The sequence below is a fragment of the Toxorhynchites rutilus genome, chromosome 1 (assembly GCF_029784135.1).
Source record: "Toxorhynchites rutilus septentrionalis strain SRP chromosome 1, ASM2978413v1, whole genome shotgun sequence".
Lineage (NCBI taxonomy): Eukaryota > Metazoa > Arthropoda > Insecta > Diptera > Culicidae > Toxorhynchites > Toxorhynchites rutilus.
In genome coordinates this window covers 153,322,452-153,344,434 of record NC_073744.1, presented here as the reverse complement: position 1 = coordinate 153,344,434, position 21,983 = coordinate 153,322,452, and the positions used below count along the sequence as shown (strand labels likewise).

Here is a 21,983-nt window from a genome sequence, read left to right as displayed (position 1 = left end):
ATTCGTTACTCCAGAAGATAAGTGGTATTCCAGCACCCAAAGCGGAGCGGCTGGCTACACTTGTCGATTTTGCGCTAGCCGTTCGCAATATGGTAGCTACCGTGAAAGCCTGTGAGTTAGAGGAGCATCTTTGTAATTTAACTCTTTTGCACAATCTGGTTGAACGTCTCCCCCCAATGATTCGTTTAAACTGGGCGACCCATCGTCAGTCTCTACAATTGGTAACGTTATCCGACTTTAGCGATTGGTTGTATAAGTTGGCAGAAGCAGCAAGTATGGTAACGATGCCACCGTTCTCGGCACCCATCGACAACAAAGTTCGCCGTGGAAGGAAGGATGATGGATACTTGAATGCGCATATCGAATCAGTTCCTAAATCCAAACAATATGAAGTAACAAGAAATCGATGTATCATCTGCAATGATAGTTGTGGGGATGTAGAAACATGTAAGCGTTTCCTTTCGATGAATCTTTCTGCCCGTTGGGATGCACTCCGGGAACACAAATTATGTCGTAGTTGTCTGGGGAGTCATCGTGGTCCATGTAAAACCGGAAAGTCATGTGGGAAGAATGGCTGCGAGTACAAGCACCATCAGCTTATGCATAACGATGCCAAGAATAAGTCGATACCATCAACCTCGTCGCATTTTAAAGGGAGAACTCAAGTTCCACAAGACGCTGTTGCTGGTCGTTCCCAGGAAACTAATTCATGTAACACTCATCGTGAAGGATGCGAAGCTGTTATATTCCAGTACGTTCCTGTTACGTTGTACAACAACAATGTCGAGTTGCGCACATATGCCTTTTTAGACAGTGGATCCTCTCTCACACTGATGGAGGAAGGTTTAGCAAAGGAGCTGAATTTGGAAGGCGAAAAGCACCCATTATGTTTACGCTGGACGGCTGACACTTGTCGGTACGAGAATAATGCTATGCGTGTTTCCTTCGACATTTCCGGTACGCGCGGTGGAAGTCCCAAATGCAATTTGACGGATGTCTACACCGTTAAGGAACTGAAGCTTCCGTCAAAATCTCTGTCCGTTCACGAGCTCTCCCAAAAGTATTCTCATCTTGATGGGTTGCCGATAGAATCCTACAAAAACATCCAACCTAAGTTACTGATTGGCATTAACAATTTACGTGTTGTACATTCATTGGAGAGTCGTGAAGGGGAGTCAAATGAACCCGTAGCAATAAAGACACGCCTTGGATGGACGATTTATGGGATGTGCTTGTTCTAAGATGGCCAGGTGTCGAAAATTACTCCATATAACTATCATATCTGCTTCCACTCTTATGAATCGGATGAAATGTTGCACGAGACGGTCAAACAATTCTTTGCTCTCGACAGTTTGGGAATATGCGCCCCACAGAACCACCTTCATTCCAAGGAGGACGAACGAGCTTTGGAGAAACTGCGTGATGTTACAACTTTGAAGAACGGGCGCTATCAAGTGGGCTTGTTCTGGAAATATGACAACGTACGATTACCCAACAACCGCTCCATGGCGTTGAGACGCCATCGTTGCTTGACGAAAAGAATGGAACGCGAGCCCGAATTAGCAGGGACATTGCGGTCAAAAATGGCGGACTACGAGCGAAAGGGCTATATCCGTAAGCTCACATCTGAAGAGAGCCGAAGGACCGGAGATCGAACATGGTACCTGCCGATATTCCCGGTATTTAATCCCAACAAACCTGGGAAAGTTCGCATTGTCTTCGATGCGGCCGCCTCCTTCGGAGGTGTATCTCTGAATTCTGTTCTGATGAAAGGCGTTTGTGTGGGTATGCAGACATCGGTATTATATAAGCTTTCCAAAGCACGTAAGGTACAACGGCCAGATTTTCATCCCACGGCACCTTTTTCGAAAGTGCCGCAGCCATCAAGTTCATATGCTCCCCATCTTCGCTGACTTCAAACGCACATAGGAAACTATAGACCGACGATAGCTATGGAGAACCATTGACGAGCACGACTTCCCCCGAAAGCCGATTGGACTGATTCAGGCAACGATGAACGGTGTGGGATACCCAAGCGATTTGTTAGAATCGTTCGATACTCACAGATGACTTCGTCAAGGTGAAACTGGAAACCGCACTCTATCTCAAAGAAGGCGCCAATCTCAACTGTGAAAACTTTCGTGTAATCACCGTCCTGAAGAATGCCAAAATTATCTTCCATCGTCTATCGCCGCCACGGACAGATTTGTGGGAAGTTATCGAGCCTACTTCATCGAAGCTCGATCTACTACTGTTCGAATCTTAACCTTGCAGCAAATCCTCCAGAAATGCCTTGAATACATAGTTCCTACGCTCCTTCTATTCATTAACACCAAAAGAGCTATGGAAATCATAGACGAAAACTTCTGAAAAAAATGTAATGGGTTGTATCTAGGACACGACCGCAGTTTTCGACGTAGAACTACGGAGTTATATAATTCAATTCACTTGTTTATTATTTCGGATATTATTTTAGAATGCATCGAAATTTTTGAAATAACTTTTTAGCTGTTTAATTTTTTATTACTTCAGTAGACTCAAAAGAGTCGAGTAGTGTCGAAAGATATCAGCACTTCTCGTTTATTTGTTTCAACTCGCATCAGACTTTTCCTTCCTCAGATATCGATCTCAAACTATGAACCCTTTTGCTCCTATATTCCGCTTGAGATGTGATCAAACCTCACAACATGCAACAGTAAGCTAACCCTGCTGGAAGCATACTTTCATTAAATATATGTTTATGTTAATAAATGCAGTGTATATCTATATTCCAATATTCTGGATACTCTTCCATATCCGCACTAGCAAAAAAAAACTTCTCGTATGCTGCTCTTCTTTGTCGTAGCACACCTCGATACAAAAGGCTTCCTCTCCTTGTATCGAGCTGTGTATGTATGTATGTGAAATCAGCATAAGGCATGAATGATATCCGCTCGTTGTGTTATGCTAGCTCACTCGCATCTGTGTTTTCATTCTATTCTAATTCTGAGAAGGGATCTTGTGGAAAGAAACTCTATTCCATACTCCTCCTCCACCCGTCAAGAAAACAATTCTCTCCCGCTCGACGCTTTGCGGCAACCATGTTGCTTCGATGACCACCAAACGAGAAGTGGTGTGGCTTCAGGTCAGGTCAGGTTTTGTATTATAGGAATTTTAAACTTTTTTCAGTTCATTCGTCTCTAGCCTTGAGAAAGGCCCTTGGAAAACTTTACTTTACTCCTGCACTACACCTCCACTCTCATTACCTTGAGAAAGGCACTCGATCCCTCGCCGTCAAGCTCGTCTAGCAACGATGTTGTCCACTCGGTGTCCACACGTGTGGCTTCAAACCGCGGATGGCTTATTTAAACCAAATATGTTAAGAACGGGCAGAAACAAATGAATCAGTTGCTCGTTATTGACAGCTCTTTTCGGGAATGCACACAAATCGGACGAACAAATGTATGGCAAAATTAAAGTGCTTCCAGTTTTCATTAATTTTAACTGTTTAGGCATAAGTGGATTGTACTGTATAGTATATCAAACAAATCTTAAAGAAATTCCGATTCCATTAAACGTGATCTGTTTTCGAATTTGGCACCCTTCCTGAAAGACTTAGTTCTACGTCAAAAATTGAAAAATGACGTCACCCGGAAAGCAACGTCACGCATTGGTTTTGCGCAAGCACCTGTAAAATCCTCAACTCTCTCATCGGGACTTCAGAATGGATGGGTTAGATCTGTAATACAACCGCTAGGTTGACGTAGGAGTACTGATACTGTTGCAAAATAGAAACGAGTTTGGACAGAGTGAGCATAATTGGCCCATCGAACAATCTTGATAGATATAGATTTTAGAGATTTCAATAGTTTAATTTCAAAGCAATTTTTGAACCGTTCAAACCAATTTTCAGATACGTATGTAACAAAATAAAAAATCACTCATAGTGACAATTGATGAAAGATGAAAGATCTCCTACGTCAAAAAAGTTGTCTTTCGTAGTTGTAAAATTGATTTTTCTCATTTGTTTCAATATATTTTACACCTGTTCGATTACTGTTTCAGCTCTTGAAGTGTCGGTTGGATGTGAATTAATATGTTTAGTTTCTATAAATTTTGTTTTTGATTTTGTTTATTGTTATTTAAAGCAGCTTTAGAAACCAGGATGGGTTAGATACTATTATTCAAGTATTATTCAACTTCAACAATTTTGAAGGGGGACGGATGCGGATTGCTTTACCATCAGCATGTTTGTTCATGTCAGAAGTATAGTGAAGAGCATCAAAACCATTTGCGGTCGTTTTCACATTAAAACCATTGTCATGATTGGGTATTCCAACAGAATAATGTATCGGTTCATAAAAATAGGACGACCAGGAGGTTCTGATACTGTGTGACATACATCCAGTTTTTTGACGTAGAACTACGTCTTTCATTAAGGGTGCCAAATCAGAAAACAAGTTACGTTTTCATGAAATAAAGTTAACTTTAATAACTATTTTTGCCTCGAACGGATTTTGGCGATTCACATACTAAACGAATCGGAAATTCCGTAAGATTTGTTTAATATGCTATACATTAGAATCCCCTGGTTTGTAAATGGTTAAAATTCATGAAAACTTATCGACGCCACTTATCGACGACCAACGGAGGGGAAATCGTAGGATTCAAAGTCCCCATGAACAAAGGAAAAGTAGAAGAATGAAGGGGAATACTTGCCTAGAGTATAAACAGTGGATCTCGCTGAGGCAAACTTTCATTCGGCATCGGACTGTTGAGCAATCCAGTTCCCTTTGCTTTCGCTGCGCTTCGATCTAAGATTGGACCCCACCAGTGGTAATCCAACTTGGATATCGTCGTTTGGTTTTTCTGTTCGTTTTTCGCGTTATTCGTATCGTGTGTTTTTCTTTCCGCGTCATAAATTGGACGCTTCGCGTAGTGTATGATGAGCAAGAAGAAGAGGAAGGCAGGCTCGAGCCCTGCAAAAAACGAACGCATTGCCAGGGGCAATAATATTTCGAGGCAAGCGTCATCCAATGATGCACGCGATGTTGGTGCAGTGAAAAGCGCTCGCACTGAACCGAGCCTTCGCGAGTGTGACACTGCATCGCACAACAGCGAAGTAGGCGATTTCGGCGCGTCGGTCGAAAATGTAAACGCCGTTACCCAGGCAGCAACCAAAATCAAGCTCCCCCCGCTGGTGGTGAAGGCGGTCGCTCTTGACAAACTCATCAGCGAATTCGCATCGATGAGTGTTACAGCAGAGTACAAGTTGTGTGGCATAATTCAGTCTTTTTCCAAGCAGTTAACATTGTTTGTTTTCCGTCATCATAAGGTTGTGCGTCAAAAATATTTGGGGAATACCAAGCATCTTGAATGTCTTACTGGAATGTTATAAGTTATTTGGGTTCACGTGCCAGTTGCAAAAGTGCCTTCAGCTAGGATTGCATTAGCGCTATGAAGCATTGCTACTGTTTTCGAGGTTGTTATTAACAAAAAGAGTTTATTTCGCTTGTTTAGTCACCGAGAAAGTAAATGTCGTTCTGGAATTTTGTATGTGGTTTCGCTTGCCAGTAGCAAAACATCCTCCACTAAGGGTGATAGCTGCGCTTCTCTCGAGCATGAGAAAGAAATACAACTTTTTTCGAGGCCAGTGATATAAACAGAAAAGTTTCTTTTGAGAATAGTGCAAAATGATGAGAAGTGTTTTATATTCCTAGTAGTTTCAAGCCACTAATGTATGGTTCTGTATGCATGCTATGGCGAACGCTTGTTTGGCGCTTGGTTTACGTTGTACGAACGATGCCTAAAGGTGCGATTCCATTAAGGCAATACTAAATAACATGTAGCATGATATTTGATACTTGCAAGTGTTGTCATTGTTGTTGTTTCCATGCGGTGCCAAAGATATATTGATGTAGTTAAGAGATGTGGAATAATGGTGCTGGTGCAACATGTATATAATCGAGTCTAGCCGAGTCTATGCCAATTGCGAAAAAGGCCAAAAAAAAAAGAAAAGCGTTCGAGGTAAATTTTCATTGCATTGACATGAAATAAATTGCGACTTACGATCAGCTAGTGTATTGTTTTGCGAGGGCAAGAGTGAATCAGCAATCAATTATCGTCAACAAATTCTACAATGAAAAAACCATTTCAGAGATTATTCTACTAAGCAGTTGTTTCTAAAATTTCACAGCATTATAGAATAATATCCGAAGGTATGAATAAGCGACTTATATAGAATAACAGCGTAGTTCTACGTCAACAATGCGGTCGTATCTTGGGCACAACCTCCTATAATTTTTTTACTCGGGGGATACGTCGCTTGTAGACGCTTGATGGTTGTTTTGGGCTAATAATCTTTTCCGATAACATATTTTTCACCAGCAGCTGTTGATTTACGTCGAATTAAAAATGGTCTTCACAACGCAGATATTGAGAAAACAATAGTCTGCTTCATCCAATTCCAAGAGTAATGCATAGTATGATTAATTGGTGACACAACATTTCGTCATTAAACCTGGTGTGATGTGGTTAGTCATTCGATCAGCTGAGGTCAGTAAATAACGTCACCAGCGATCAACTTTCATGTCAATCATCACATTGGACTGAATTTAGAGAATTATTTGAACGATAACGACGTATCCTCGATTCACGCTTCTAATTCGGGATTTCTTTTTTCCTGATAAGAATTCTTATCGAACCGACTTCACTCTGGAGCGATTTCGAGTAACTCAATCACACACATGTCGGTGTTAACAATTGCTGCACTATACCACCAAAACCATTCTGCGCGCTGAAAACTAGCACTTTAAGTAGGTGCTATGCGTGAGTTACAGCGCCACACGGAAGCCGATTCCGCTAAGGCATCGGAAAGTACCCCAATGTCACGTACCTGTAATAAGAAAAACGAACCAGCGTGGTCGGTGTGGGTAGCGTAGCGTCCATTTTCACCACTAACCACACAATTCGCATTACATCACACCCGCGTAGAACCGTGTATTGTTAATTCCCCCGCCACTGTGAGTCATAACTAATCGGCATGGGGGGGCTTGGAGTCCCTGCCTGCTGCGTCATTACCGTCTCCCGGGTATTCGCGAAGCTAAATAATCAATGAATGAGTATACATCAAACTGGAGGTAACACAACAAATGCAGTCTCAAAGCTTGAATTGGCGTGATACTAAAAGCGCAACTTATTCTTGCTAACCTAAAAAATGTGGGCCAAACATTCACCCCAAGCGATGATGGAAGGGGGAGGGGAGAGAAAAGTGGAGACCGAGTGTGCATCATATCATGAGAATGGTCAGTATTAAAAACTCAACAACGAATCTTAGAGGTGGTTGGTTGGGGAATGATGACGCGGGCGTGTGTGTGGATGACTGAAAATGAGTCGAACAAAAATATGAACGTATAAATAGATCTCAGGTCTGAAGGTAATGTTTCGTTCTATATTTCCTCGTCACTATGTGCGTCTCGTTGTTATCTTCTGCGCCACACATCCATTCATTCTTCTGTTGATGTATAGGACGAACCGGTGAATAACTGGCGTCAATATATAGGGAAACGCAGATTTTCTCCTGTCCGATGGGAAGATGCAGTTCAAATCGGAGCAATTGCGGTTTTGGAACCTTGCGCGAATTGTAGCTTTACTGGAGCCATCGGTCAGTAGTGTTCTTCAAAATGCTTTGTGCAAGAACCATGGGAGCATATCCTTTTCACAGAAACAGTCGCCGGGTGTGCTATTCACATGAATTTTGCACATGCGAGATGAATGTCTATCGTCATGACGAAAAAGAATCCAGTTGGATAACGCAGAAGGCTCAAGATTGAACATCGTAAACTGGAACGGATTTTAAGGATACAACAATGGGATATGACCGAGCAAATTTGGTTTAATGTGAGTTTCAGAATTGTCCTTCTGTCATTTTAATTCGTTTTTAGTTGAAATCATGATGTAGAATAACACGCCTTGAATGTAGCTCGAATAGGCGTGTATACCACTGTACATCTGAAAAACTTCTTTTGGGAGAAAATTCCCCGACAGGGCTTCCATCCCCAACCACAATAGAAAAAACAATTGACAATACAAACAATATTTCTTTATTTTATTAAATTGGATTTTTTTCACATCCATGTGCTTGGGATTCTAGAAATATAAATATACTTCATCCTCGGTGCCCCAATGTAGGAATGACATTCTTTAGTAGGGTTTGATTCAGATTCAGTTAGAATCCTGGAATCACGGTCCTAGTAGGCGTATCTGAAATCTTCTGATAACAAATTGTTTGGAAAACCTTATACAGGATGCAGGAAAACATTCAGCAGAATGGAAGCCGCGAGGAGAAATTTGATTTTGGGTACCCACATTAAAAATCCGACGTGGTTAGGTACTAAAATCGCGAAATCGCTGAGAGTGACTAAATCGATCGCATATGATGTGCCGAGATGTTTCCGTGAACGTACAACTGTTGTTCGGATGGGTCAGAGGATGCGTCATAGTGGAACTTACGATCGGAAGCGACTACGACTTCGCATAAAAAAAACACAACCCTAACAAAAGTACCATCCGGAGATTCCATAGGTTATCGTAATTTCCGTGCCCGCAACCAAACCAAACAAAAGGTTTGGTTTAGTTAGAATCCGGAATCATTGTTCATTTTATAGCAGCGGTGATAGTAGGCGTATCTCAAATCTTTTCACATTAAATTGATTGGGAAAAAAAACTGTATCTTTCGACGGTGACAATTTCAATTGATCCGTTTTGTTTTGAAAAAATTGTGCAGGATGGATGCCGAGAGAAGAAATTAGATTTTGGACACCCACATTAAAAGCTCGACGTAGTCAGATACTAAAATCGCGAAATGGCTGAAAGTGGTTAAATTGACAGTGTAAGATCTGACATTTTTGTGAAAGTGCAACTGTTGGATCAGAGAACCCATCTCAGTGGAACATACGATCGGAAGCTGAAGTTGAAGATATTGAGATAATTAACGCAAACCCGAGACTCTCGGATTACAACATCGCCACAAACAAAACTCTAACCAAAGTACCATCCGGAGAATCCATTTGTGAGAAAGTTATCGTAATTTCTGTGCCGGCAAGCAACCAAACATGACGCTAAAACAAAACCTGGTGGCCAAAAGACGTGCTCGAAAATTGTACAACAAAGGTGTTGACGAAGTACGAAAGATACATGCTGATGGATGGCGAAGCGTACGTGAAGATGGATTTTGGACAATTCCCAGGCTTGAAATTCTATAAGACTGCTGCTAGAATAAACGTTCCCAGAAAATTTAAGATAAATTTTCCATGAAGTTCCTGATTTGGCAAGGGTTTTGCAGCTGGGGACAGAAAACCAATGTCCAGCAATGGACCAGCAAAAACTTCCGATGAAGTTTTGTCCAGATTTGGCAAGCTGTCATCACAGTTGAGAGGTGCTTCGGTGACAATGGGATCAATTACATTGAAAAAGACCTCAATCCTCCGAATTGCCCCCAATTTCACCCAATCGAAAAACATTGGCCAATTGTCTAACGGAATTGAAGAAGAGTGCCAAGGTGACTCGGGATGCTGCAGACATGAAGAGATTCTGTCATACAAATGAAACACAAAGTTCTGCATAACTCGAGAACTAATCAAGCAAATAGAGCTAAATTTGCCATGTGGAGGTTAGAGGGGGCACGAAATATTTCTATGGTGGTTCGACAATCCTCCCCCCTGTCTCAAAGATGGGGGGGGGGGGCAAATTGAACCAAATTTGGCATATGGAGGTTTTAGGGAGCAATAAATGTTTCTATGGTTGTTCGACACACCTATCCCCTCTCTGAGGGGAAGGGGGCTGTCATACAAATGAAACACAAACTTCTGCATAACTCGAAAACTAATCAAGCAAATGGAGCCAAATTTGGGAAGTGAAAGTTTTTGGGTACGAGAAATGTTTATATGATGGTATGACACCCCTCTTTCCTCTGGAATGGAGAAGAGGTCCCAGAAAAATATTACACATATTTCAACCAATCATATTCCAACCAAACATGATAATTGAAAATTTTCGGAAAACTCTGAAGAAAAATGGGAATATTCGGAAAATTTAATCCCCATATGTTCTACAATTACATAGTGACAAGCGTTGTTTGTCCATTTGATGTTTGCGCTAACTAAATTGATCTTTGTTCGAAACTGGAAATGCATTTTCAGGCGATAAAACGCACTCCTATATCTTCTTCTATCTATATAAATTAAAACGGATCGCCGGATGTGTTGATAGGAGCAAAACTCGAGGAAGGAATTGTCCGAATTAGGGCTGTCTTTATTCTATCATATTTTTTTGTATCAAATATTCATTCCATGTTTCTCCGATGTTATTTGCAAGTGGTTGAAAAATCTTGAACGAGAATTGTGTCTGAAAATAATCTGATATTATAATGACGAGTTTTGGTAGAAGTGCTAGGAATTTTATAGTAAAAGGACAAACAGTCGATTAGAAGATCAATCAATGAACAGTTTTTCGATTGGACCCATGAACGTGCGCTTAGTAAGAAAACGTAAATGTTTGAAGAACAACAAAAATTAATTTTGGGCGGGACGAAGTTTGCCGGGTCAGTTAGTCAACAATAAAAACCAGATGACATTATGGAGCTTTAGAATATTTTAGAATATTTTGAATATTTAGAATATTTAGAATAGTTAACATTAAAAAAATCGAAATTGTCTCGAGTTCGGTGAATGTCTCGATAAGTCCAAAGCAGTAAATGCTGATTCACTTAACGATGCGCTGAACAAAAATGCGCAAGCAGGGAATGGGGATATCGTCTTGGATTTATTATCTTGGTCAGATTTCGTTAGTCTTGATCAATACCAATTTGTGGATTTTTTTTTTCATAATTAAGTAACAAGTAATTCGTCTTGGTCGCTTAAACATTTTTGCTCAAACTCAGTAGACTATCCCACTGTGGATCAGTTGATGGTCTTCAATGACCCCAGTTTTTAAGTTCACTAATTAGATCCAGTTTTTAATTTGCCGACAAAATAATAATATCCCTAGCATTTCAGAAGAATCGATCATTGCACTTAAGGATTTGATCGAATCGCTATTTCTATTAAGGGGGGACCTCGGTCTGGAAGGTCGAAAAAATCTATTTTTGTTCTGCCTTTTTTGGGAAGCTTATGCCCTTAAAAATGTTGTCCTACAAGGATTTCTTGACATTGGGAAGTTACAGCCAAAAGTATGAGGCCAACTTAAGGGATATAGTATTGCTGTACGAATTTTGAAACGCGTTTTTCTTGAAACCATGTTTTTTCAGCTGGTGGTATTGACATCTCAGGGGGCCTGATTCTCGAATACACTACGAATACACTTCACGGTGGAAACGGAATGAAACGCATTCGCGATGACAACGGTACTTTGTCGACATCTGGATGCGAGATGATTTTCCCACTAAATTTATCATTATAATATCAAACTATCTTCAGATGAAATTTTTGTATGAGATTATTATATCACATGAAGAAAACAAAGTTTTCCACTCACATTGAAAACCAGTTTGATACGAAGAAGTTAATTTTCATTAATGATTTTTCATTTGAAAAGTGCTCATTCTGCCTGAAAACTCATCATTATCTTCGACACTTCACTAACTCGTAAACATAGTTCAATGGCGTGCCGTTTATTTAGTTTCCACCGTGAAGTGTATTCGAGAATCAGGCCCAGGATCTACGCGACCGATTGGGCTGAAATTTTTTATCAGCATTTAAAAAGGAATTATCTGAAGCGTTACATAGCATTTATGAGCTTCTAAACAAAGATTTTTCATGAAAAAGAAAGTCTTCCACTCAATTTTGTATAATCTCATAGAAAATGCATGTAGGACGGACCAAAAATCCAATGCTTTTATATTCATACCACAAAACAGAAACAAAGGAAGCAATATCGACCGCTTAAAATGACGGTAGTGTGAGCAAGTTTATCTATAAGCATTCCCTTTCTCCTAGCATACTTGTCGGTTACTTTCAATACCCTCTCCGTCCGCCAAAGCTGAAGCTAAAGTGTGAATCCCTGTATGATACAAGCCAGGAGATAATGGATCACCTCATGGTTTCAGTTCACACCCACACAAATGATGTTCGATAGTAAGGATACGTAAAAGCATCGTCAGAAACATCAGACAATACATTTCATATAACTTACAAATGCACAATATTTGTTCGTCTTATTTAAGCGTATATTATAACTTTATTTTCTTTATGTTCTTTTTCTAGGCCCGTTCACGGCGGCTGTTTCGTCGTACATGCGGTTGTCGAACCCTACGGATAAGCCGATACTGTTCAAAATCAAAACAACCGCGCCTAAGAAATACTGTGTGCGTCCAAACTGGGGCGTCCTAGAACCCAATGACAGCATCGAAATAACGAGTAAGTTTGTTTGATGTCAAGTCAAATCAAGTGAAGTAATTTAGTTAACCCCGCTAACCGCATTCCTGCTTTCAGTTATACTTCAGCCATTCATCTTCGATGCCGCTGAGAAGAACAAACACAAGTTCATGGTCCAGTCGATGTTCTATCCAGCCGGGGGGCAGCTTGTCATGGAGGATCTCTGGAAAAATGTCAATCCGGACAACCTGATGGATTCCAAGCTGCGATGTGTGTTTGAGCTGCCCGTCGACAACAACCAGACAGCACCGGGAACGACCGCAGCGGCAACCAGCACAGTCACCAGCCAGTCCGCTAATGGTGAGTGTGGCCAAAACACCGCTGCTGTTGTTCGCCACGATACTAGTGATAACACTGCTCTTTCTACAGCTACACCAAATAAGAACGAATCGGGAGTATCGGCGACTGATTCACAGCACGGCAGCAACACAAGCAACGAGGAAGAGAAACTGTCCGATACGTCTCTGATGCAGGAAGTGAAAAAATTGCGGGAAGCTGAGAGTGCACTGCGCCACGAAAATCTCCTGCTGAAGGTAAAAGTCCAGTGGTTCTCCGTTTATAATGATTAGCAGGTATTGCGACACAGAAAATCGGGTTCGTGAATTCGCCGCAAGATTTTATTGCTCTGTTTTGCTCTCTTCTGAATAATGCGTATAAATCGAGTCAGGCAACTGGGTAGGGTATGGCCAAAAGTTTTGCCATCATGATTCGCTCGAATTTTCAAGCGCCCTAAGACCCAACGTAGTATATTCTAAACCAGATATACTCAACTGGTGTTTTGTATGTGTAACTAAAACGAAAAGTTAAGAACTCATTACTTATTTTTAACGTAGAACTACGTCTTTCAAAAATGGTGCCAAATCAGAATACAGGACACGGTTTTATGCAATAGAAATAGCAAATGCAGCGTTCGTTGTGCGAACAATGTGGATAGAAAAAATACTGCTATTTAAACTCCGCCCGTTTTCAACTTATTGAGTGACGGATTCCATGTCAACTCGTCTTTAGAGTTGGCAGCACCATCTCAGATAGCAGTGAAACGTTGTAAGAGTAAACACATGGGTTTTTAAGCAACTTTGCATACATGAAATGTTCGAAAAGGAATTAGATTACTTTTTGAAAAGGGCCAAAAATTTTTTTTAAAAAGGGCAAAAGAACGCGAGAATTTACAGAAAAACATTATCTTTTCAGGAGCCTTCATACAGAAATGTCTTATATTCCAGAAACTATAAACGGTAGAAAGTTGACTTCTTCGACGAAAGTTCATATTTTAATAAGATCTCAAACTTTGTGGCATACACTTTATCGCTATCTTGACTTTGAACAAATTTAGGATTAGTTGTATTTTTTTCAAAGAATACATGAAAAAGTTTTTGTTAGGAAAAATTTTTCCCTGTAAAAGTGCTTCCGATGTATGGACGACTTGTTGAAAATTGTAAGGGCTATTCATAGTATTTTTTTGAGAATTTAAAAAAAACGTTTTTGAAAAAAAATGATTTTAATTTTTAAAATGTTTTTTTTTTCAGCGAATTTTTTAATAAAAATGTTGGCTTTTTTTTGAAAATATTCTACATTTCATCCTCTGACCAGAATTTTGAAGGTATTATAGTTTTTGAGTCATAATTTTTTGTAAAAAAATTAAGAATTTTCTTTGCCCTTTTAAAAGTAGTCTGGTTCCCTTATAAATATTTCAAGTATGCAAAGTTGCTTAAAAGAACCATGTGTTTACAACCACAACGTTTTACTGCTATCTGAGATAGTGCTCGAGTTGGCATGAAATTCGTCGAGTATAAACCAGCTAATCGCGATTCCATAGCATTCGCGATTCATCAGTCATCCAGCTAGCAACCAGAGAGCAGTAAGGTTTTCCAAGTGGTCTTTCTCAGGGTCAAGAGTTTAGTTTAGATTAGTTCCCAAATTGGTCTTTTCAAGGCGAGTTGAGAATGAACCGACAAATTTGAATTTTTTAATAATTCAAACCAAGATAATCATTATTTGAATCACAATCTCGCTCCAGCTAGCAGACAGCAGTCTTTCTTAACCCATTTCATGGCAAGCGTTCCGAAAATCGAACAACTTTGATAATTTTTTGTGTCTTTGGGAAGCAACCATAGGATAAGGTTTTTGCATCAAAAGATAGCTTAGTTTATTAGCTACTATCAGTTTCATTCAATTTTTCGTAACTTCATTGGGCAATACGGTTCAAATAGGGTGACCAAATGTACCTTTTTTAACGGGACAGTATTTTTTGATTGTCCCGTCTTTTTCTCAATTTGTACCGTATTTTCAGTATGAAAAGAAAAATAATCCTTTTTATTATTTTTAATATACTGTTTCCGATAGATTGACGGATTGTGGGATTTTGGTCCTATTTTCCATAATATGAAAATGTCCTGTTGTACCATGCGTTTATTGGAAAACACAAGCTTTAGATCTATGGTTGCTTTTTACCAGAGATCAGACCTTTCGAACATTTATTGGTCTTGTTGCAAGTGGCGATGTGTCTGCTACTGAACTTGCTGTTGTTTTATTAGAAGTATTTATGATTAGTGAGCTACAGAAACTTTTTAAAAGTTTAAACGATTCAGTGGAAATACAGACAATTCGACCCTCAATTACGGATGAATCCATTACGGAACGGCATCGAATTCAATTGATGCGATATAGCGAATTCAATTGATGCGATATATTGTGCTCCCGTGGCCGAGTGGTTAGCGTCATAACTAACATGCCGGGTTTTCGGGTTCGATTCCCGTTCCTTGTCGGGGGAATTTTTCGTCAAAGAAATTTCCTCCGACTTGCACTGTGATCACGCGTATTCTAGAGCTTGCCACTCAGAATGCATTCAAGGCGTGTTATTTGGCATAGGAATCTCAACTAAGTACTAATAAAAATGACGCAAGTAATACTACGTTGAGACGGCGAAGTTCCTCTAGGAACGTTAGTGCCATTGAAGAAGAAGAAGATATAGCCGACCACTGCGCAAAAATGGCTACAGTACGAGCGGAGGTACGAACAATGCTCGACCTCGCATTGTCCAACCCGTTAAAATCTGCTTGGAGACATTTGGATTGAGTAAGTCTACCTAGCCAGCTAAATTTCCCCACAAAGATGGGCAATATTTGAAATTATTCATTCGTATCCATTTTCCACAAAAAAAAGTTGCATTTCCATAGAAATAAAGAGCAATAACGAAAACTCAGGGTCCTCAATTGACCATCTGTGTGTTGTTATAGAATAACTACGTCCACGAAACAATCATCAGCGATGGAGATCGATCGACGGTCGAATTAAGATAGATTCATCCATACAACTGCTCTGCTCTGCAAGAAACATCGGGCTGCTGTGTTATTAATAACCCAACAATGTTCATATCAACTATTTCCGCTCTGTGCAAAGTTTCAGCTTAATCGGACATGATTTAGGGGTGCCTCAAAGCGCCCCTAAGAAAAAAGGAAATTTTTAAAATCGATTTTTTTTCGATGCCAAATGACTTAAAAATACATAATACGTCGTGATCTAGTGTTATCTCGAAAATAAATTTTTGGCCGAAAATCGACCTTTTGGGAACTGAGAGGCAATGAAGGTATGGAGAAAAAATTGTCAAATTTAAAGAACTGACCATTTACATTTTGTTTATTACAAAATCTTATCTGTGCAAAATTTCAGCTCAATCGGACATGATTTAGGAGTGCCTCAGAGTCTTTCTGAACTGTTGCCCAGTAAAGAAGAACGACCGTTCGTTCACTCTTTTTGGTGAACTAGTTCTTTTGAACAGTTCATGAACGGTTTGCCCACCTCTAGTACGATCACTGGAATGTGTTTCACCAACACAGACTTCAAAATCAAGAAGCTTGGGAAAATCGGCATTGTAAACAACCCTTGCATCACAAACTGCAAGAGATAATTTGATGGAACAAATTTCCCATAAAACATGATTCTATTATTGACCATGTTACAAAAATATTTCGATGCCCTGTCGGGCGGCCTTCCGGCAGTTAACAGAAACTTCCGTCATTGCTGTCGAGAACATACTTGTTGGCATGTTTTTCAGTTCTTTCTTAGCTTCATTCATTAATTCTTCGTCTGTTTTCACCACGAAATTGTTGGAGTAGATACTCCGCTTTTGATTTGCTGAGAATCTCTCGATGGGACGCAGCTGAGGGACGTTCGGAGGATTTGTGGACTTCGGAACAACATATATTTATAAGCGGTTCCGTGACTCATTCGCGTGAAGGGCGGAGCCCAGGTCCAGCCAAAACACCACATCCTCGTCCGTCCACATAATAATTTTGGATGAAGGAGCTTACTTCCGGCAGGCATTTTGTGCTGTAAATCTCCCCGTTCACCACAAGAACGGCTTTGACATCCCCTTTTCACTGATGATAAGCCACAAAAGCACCTTCTTTAGGAACTTGGTGTGGGAGATGTAATTCGTTTCCGCATGCTGATGTCCATCTCCGCTAGGTGTTTTTTCACTGTCTGACCCGTTGGTCCGACCTCCCGACCCAAAGCCCGGAACGATGTAGCCGTCTTTCCCTTCATCTTCTGCTGTAGTTTACGATCGCGTAGCACAGTCGGACGACCGGAATCAGGTTTCCGTTCAATGCCCTTATTCTTCTCCAGAATTGTAAGGATATTATGGATACCGAAAACCGGCGTTTCCGGTGGAGTCAAAGTACTTAACGATGTCCACTTTCTTCGCAACGGTATGGATCTCCCAAGACGCACAAATCATGGAGCGCAGTTGCTTTACTGTTTTCGTCATAACTTCCGCAGTTCAACTGATAGCGCTGTCAAATTTTGTTTGAAAGTTCATGGGTTACTATGACCGACGATGCACAAATAGTCGGTGTTAAGGCAGTTTTTTCCCCTTCATATTTCTGTAGTTTAGGTATTCAAGAATATATCCTAGAAAGGACTTCTCGAAAAATCTATTATTTACCGAGTTAGAGCCCTTTTAGTGATGCGGTTTCTAACCATAACCATAACAATGAACTTCAAACGCGTTTTTCACGAAACTAGTTTTTCAAACTGGCGTACACGATATCTCAAGTTCTACCGAACCGATTCATGTCAAATTTATATGGATACAATCTGCAGGCTTCTCTTTATCGCATGAAAATTTCAAAAAAAATATATTTTAAGAAAAAACGTTTTAACCCGCATTTAGTTTTCCAAACGGCCGCTATTTTGTCCAAAAAGATGTTTTTGACTAGTCCGAGGATCTTGCAATAGCGACATCTTTACTGATTCAGAATCTGTGCGATTTTTTTGTTTCAGATAACCAGAAGGGCTGGAATCGTGTACGCCATTGCACAACTTTTTTATTGAACCCTCCCACTTCATCAGCTCTTAACTATTCTAGTTATGAATATTTTTTCTTCGTTCAATTTTTGTTTTATTGTTAAAAGATAGATGAACAAATGACGATAAAATGGATAGCAGAAATATTCTTTATTTCATTTTTACGGAACTCAAAAAAACGTCCGAAATTCGTGTCTCTACACTAGAATAACTCCTTAAGTCAGATAGGATCATGTGACATTTTTATGAAAAACGAGCTCAAAGTGTGGTGTGGAAACAATTTCTATATGTTATTCCTGCTACACGCCTGATTTTCCAAATCTGATTCATGTGGCAATGGAATTATAATGCAATCAATAATTCGAAATTTTCAATTTTGCGACTTGGGCCCCTCTGACTTAACTCCGACCAAATGGTCTCATCAATAGGTGTTAAGGTGAACCCATGAAAAATTGGTAATATTTGACAATTTTTTCAATGCAAGCATGAAGTTGAAAGAAACTTTGTACACCCATTCCTCGCTATACGGCCGCTCTTCATACGGCATTTCGCTACAACGGCCCTCTTGAATTAGGGCAGGTTTCGATTTACGACCTAAAATGTATCGCTATAACGGCATTTTTTTTCATGTCGATATATCTAGGTTAATATAAGAGCGCCAATGAAAATTGCCATCTCGAATTTTTAAACGGAACTTTCCTATAAATGCTGATTCCCTCGCAAAGCTACCATGTGCAAAATATCAGCTCATTCAGACTTCATTTATTTGTGTCGCACAGCCGTCAAAGTTTGAGTTTTTTTGTAAATCGAAAAAAAGGGTTTTTGGAAATGTATTTTTGATTCAAATGAAATAGAAATATACTGCCCATGTTTGCATAGGAGACGTAATCACCAACACCATTAGTGTTGAGAAAATGCATTTTTGTTGTTTTTTTTGCCTACAAGCGTAACCATGCAAATTTCCAATTAAATAATCTGTCCAGTTGAAGGATATTATAAAAAGAGGGCCTAGGAGAATTTCGGATTATAACACATTTTTTTTCCATTTGGAAAACGCTTGCGTCTATTTATGCGGACAATCAATCGATTCAATAAACATTTGTTCGCATAGCTAGATGTAATCACCGGGTTGCTCTATCTGTAGCGTTAGTATTTACATTTCCGATAATAGTCAAAACGTCTCCGTCGGTACTTTCAGTTGTTACCGGAGAAAATCAAAAAGGTGTGGAAGAAATTTAGTGAAATGTCTGGAAAAGGTGCTCTGGATTTGTTGCGAGTTTATGATAGTACTTTTTTTCCTGAACATTCTGGGATATGATAAGAACAGCAGGTTCGTGTTTTTCAATCAATTGAATTTGTAAAGGCAATCTGCAATGTTGGTAATTTTAGCAACATGACTTACCGATATCACCATCATTCGCATAAATATGGTGGAGTGACTTACACCAACGGTATGAGTAAATGTCGAGTATGTGGAATAATTTGATACCGAATTCGAGGAGTTATAATGCTAAGAACCAATATTATTTTAATTTCATTACTGATCTGATTGTTTCATTATCTACTTGAAGATTCAAATGCAGAAATTCAGGTAATTATAACATTAAAAAACACAATTGCTTCTCTTTGTTCATCGCAATGCAAAATAGTAATTATATGAGTAGCATTTTTAAGAAACATCAAATAATAAGACAGTTTCGTGACAGGCATGTTTGGACTCCACAAAGAATGTGATTCAAATGTAGATTTAGCTTATAGCACATAATACTGATAATTGTTGATTTTCGAACGATATATGAAAGCTGTATTGAACTACGTCTGTGATGAGGACAAACAGTGATTTTTCGAAATCGTTTTTTCAAAATTACTCAAATGTTTTCGAACAAAAAATGTTTGTTTGCATGTTGAGCATACGTATTGCATTGTGTAGAATGCATAACGGCGAAAAAGTCGATTTTGTTCATTTTGTCGCTTACGTCTCCTATACAAACATGGGCAGTATAAAGTGCATTTAGAATGATGAACCATGTTACAAACAAATCTGGAACCAATTCGATTGAATTTGTATGAACTTGTATTAGAATAATTGATTCCTTATACGTATCCAGGCCGTAAAGCGAGGTATGGGTGTATATCATTGGAAATTCTGTAGCAGGTTTATCCAGTACTGTATGTTCTACAATAAGATTTGATGGTGATGTTTAGACTTGTTTTTATTGTGGATACAACTGCAATGCTCTATTCGTAGATTTAAAAAGTCGATTTAACATAAAATTTCATTTGCTTTCCCCCCTAGGAGAGACTGCTGCGGATGAGATTAGACATGGAGAACAGCGCCAAGGAACAGCAGCAGCAATCGGTCAGCAGTGGACTCGGTATGTCGGTTTCCGGTTCATCATCTACGTCATCCGGACAGACAGCAGCCGCAGCGGCTCAGATGCTGAACAATCCATACAGTCCGCCACAGCTTGCCGCCGGACAGCAGATTCCCATTGTGTATGTGGCCGCGGCAATCGCCATGGCCATATTCGGGCTAATCATTGGAAAGTTTTTGCTCTGAACATTGAACACTGTAAGTAACGGCAGCGGTGGCGGCGGCGCCATCGGCAATGATAATAAGTTTAACTAAAAAGCAGAACAACAACAAAGTAAAAAAAAAACAAACAACACTATTGAGGGGCATAATTAATTAGGGGACTGGGAGCGGTAAACAGCAAACACAAGAATGAACGTAAACTATTACACAACAAACACAATGTGGGTAAAGTGCGGAGCAGATGAAACACAATGTACTACAATAAAGAAAAAAAGCAGTTATAACTGAAAACACTAGCAGTAAAATAAATAAACCCTACATGGCTAATAAAGAAAAATCAAACTATACAACAAATGAAAATCAGTGTCGAGCAAGACATACTACGATTACCGTATAGGATAATTCGGGAAGCCAATGGAACTAACATTGATGAAAATGATGGGATAAATAGTCACTGTTTTGTAAAATCACCCGTAATCAACAGGCGACGTGTCCCAAAAAATCAAAGAACGTATTTATCCTAGATGATTAGAAGTAGAAGAAAAAAAAAGCAACAACAAAAATGCCGGACGGAAGATAGTTACAGGAAATGAACAATTAGTTATCAATCTTCATGTTATGTTATTTCAACTATTGATACATTTTTTTAACAATTTCGCATATTAACACACTCTGACTCCACACAGAAAGAGAGAAAGAAGTAGAATATTTCAATTGAGTAGAGTTCATTCCATAGCGTCAAGATTGTGGGTGTGGGCTATGTCGATCGCTCTCGGCCAAAATGTTGACGCTGTGAATCCCAAACAGGACGTGAGTGGAAACGAACATGATGATGGATGGCATGTGTGAATGCCGGAGCGTGAAAGAGAAAACACACGGAAGGAAAAAAAACTACAAGAAAGAGCATAGGTCTTAAGGAAGAAGTGTAAGGGGGAAGGCATATTTGTTATGTTATACTTTTGAGAAATTAATTTAACGAACGATTACTACCTAGCTGCAATCGAAACCGGAAAATCGGACAAATTCAAACACGGTCTACCCCACAACACAGTGGGATGCGAGAAAACGCGCAGAAAACTTGTATAGTTGTGCTAAATCAGCATCATCGTATTACCATTTCGAAGCATCTCGGCTCGACTATAGAGAGAAAAAAACGGTTTGAAGAGCAAGTGAAGAGTTTTGAGGATTAAAGTAAAAATATTACAACCGGACAAATATAGAGAAGGATTATAACTATTTATGATTAACGATGAACAAACAAAAAAAAAACAACAGTTAGAAAAATTTTGCTTGGAGCTACAAAACCAGATACACATTAAAATGATTCAAACAAAAGTGAAACACGGTCACAAAAAACACACATCAGTGCGCGCATATGACGGAGAAACGCAAAACAGAAGAAATATTCTTGTTTAAGACATTAGTGGCATCTACTCTACTTTTCAGCATTTCATGGAGCGAACTATGTTTTGTATTTTGGTCGGTGTTGCTGCTGTATTGATAGCATATAGTATGAAAGCGCGCGCATTCGAAAATGCTTACAAACAATTTATTATTAGCCTGTGTTGTTTTCTTCATTTTGTCTTCAACGAATATATTCGGGAATTTACCATTTCTGTTGTAGATTTCGTTTACGGTGACATTATATTTACCTGGTTTCGGGGCAAACCGCAAGCCGTGGTTATTTTGTTTTCTCTTTTGTCCGTAATAAATAATTATTTTCAACATAA

General features: G+C 39.5%; 1 protein-coding gene across 1 annotated transcript in view; it reads left to right on the top strand.

Annotated features, from left to right (window-relative positions):
• LOC129762652 (vesicle-associated membrane protein/synaptobrevin-binding protein) overlaps positions 1-21,983 on the top strand; it is a 28,466-nt gene extending 6,483 nt beyond the window's left edge. Inside the window, exons 2-5 of the mRNA XM_055761122.1 lie at positions 12,240-12,392; positions 12,468-12,710; positions 12,780-12,943; positions 20,014-21,983. Of these exons, the coding sequence (XP_055617097.1) occupies positions 12,240-12,392; positions 12,468-12,710; positions 12,780-12,943; positions 20,014-20,277 (824 nt within the window). The 3' untranslated portion in view covers positions 20,278-21,983. The remainder of the gene's footprint in view (positions 1-12,239; positions 12,393-12,467; positions 12,711-12,779; positions 12,944-20,013) is intronic.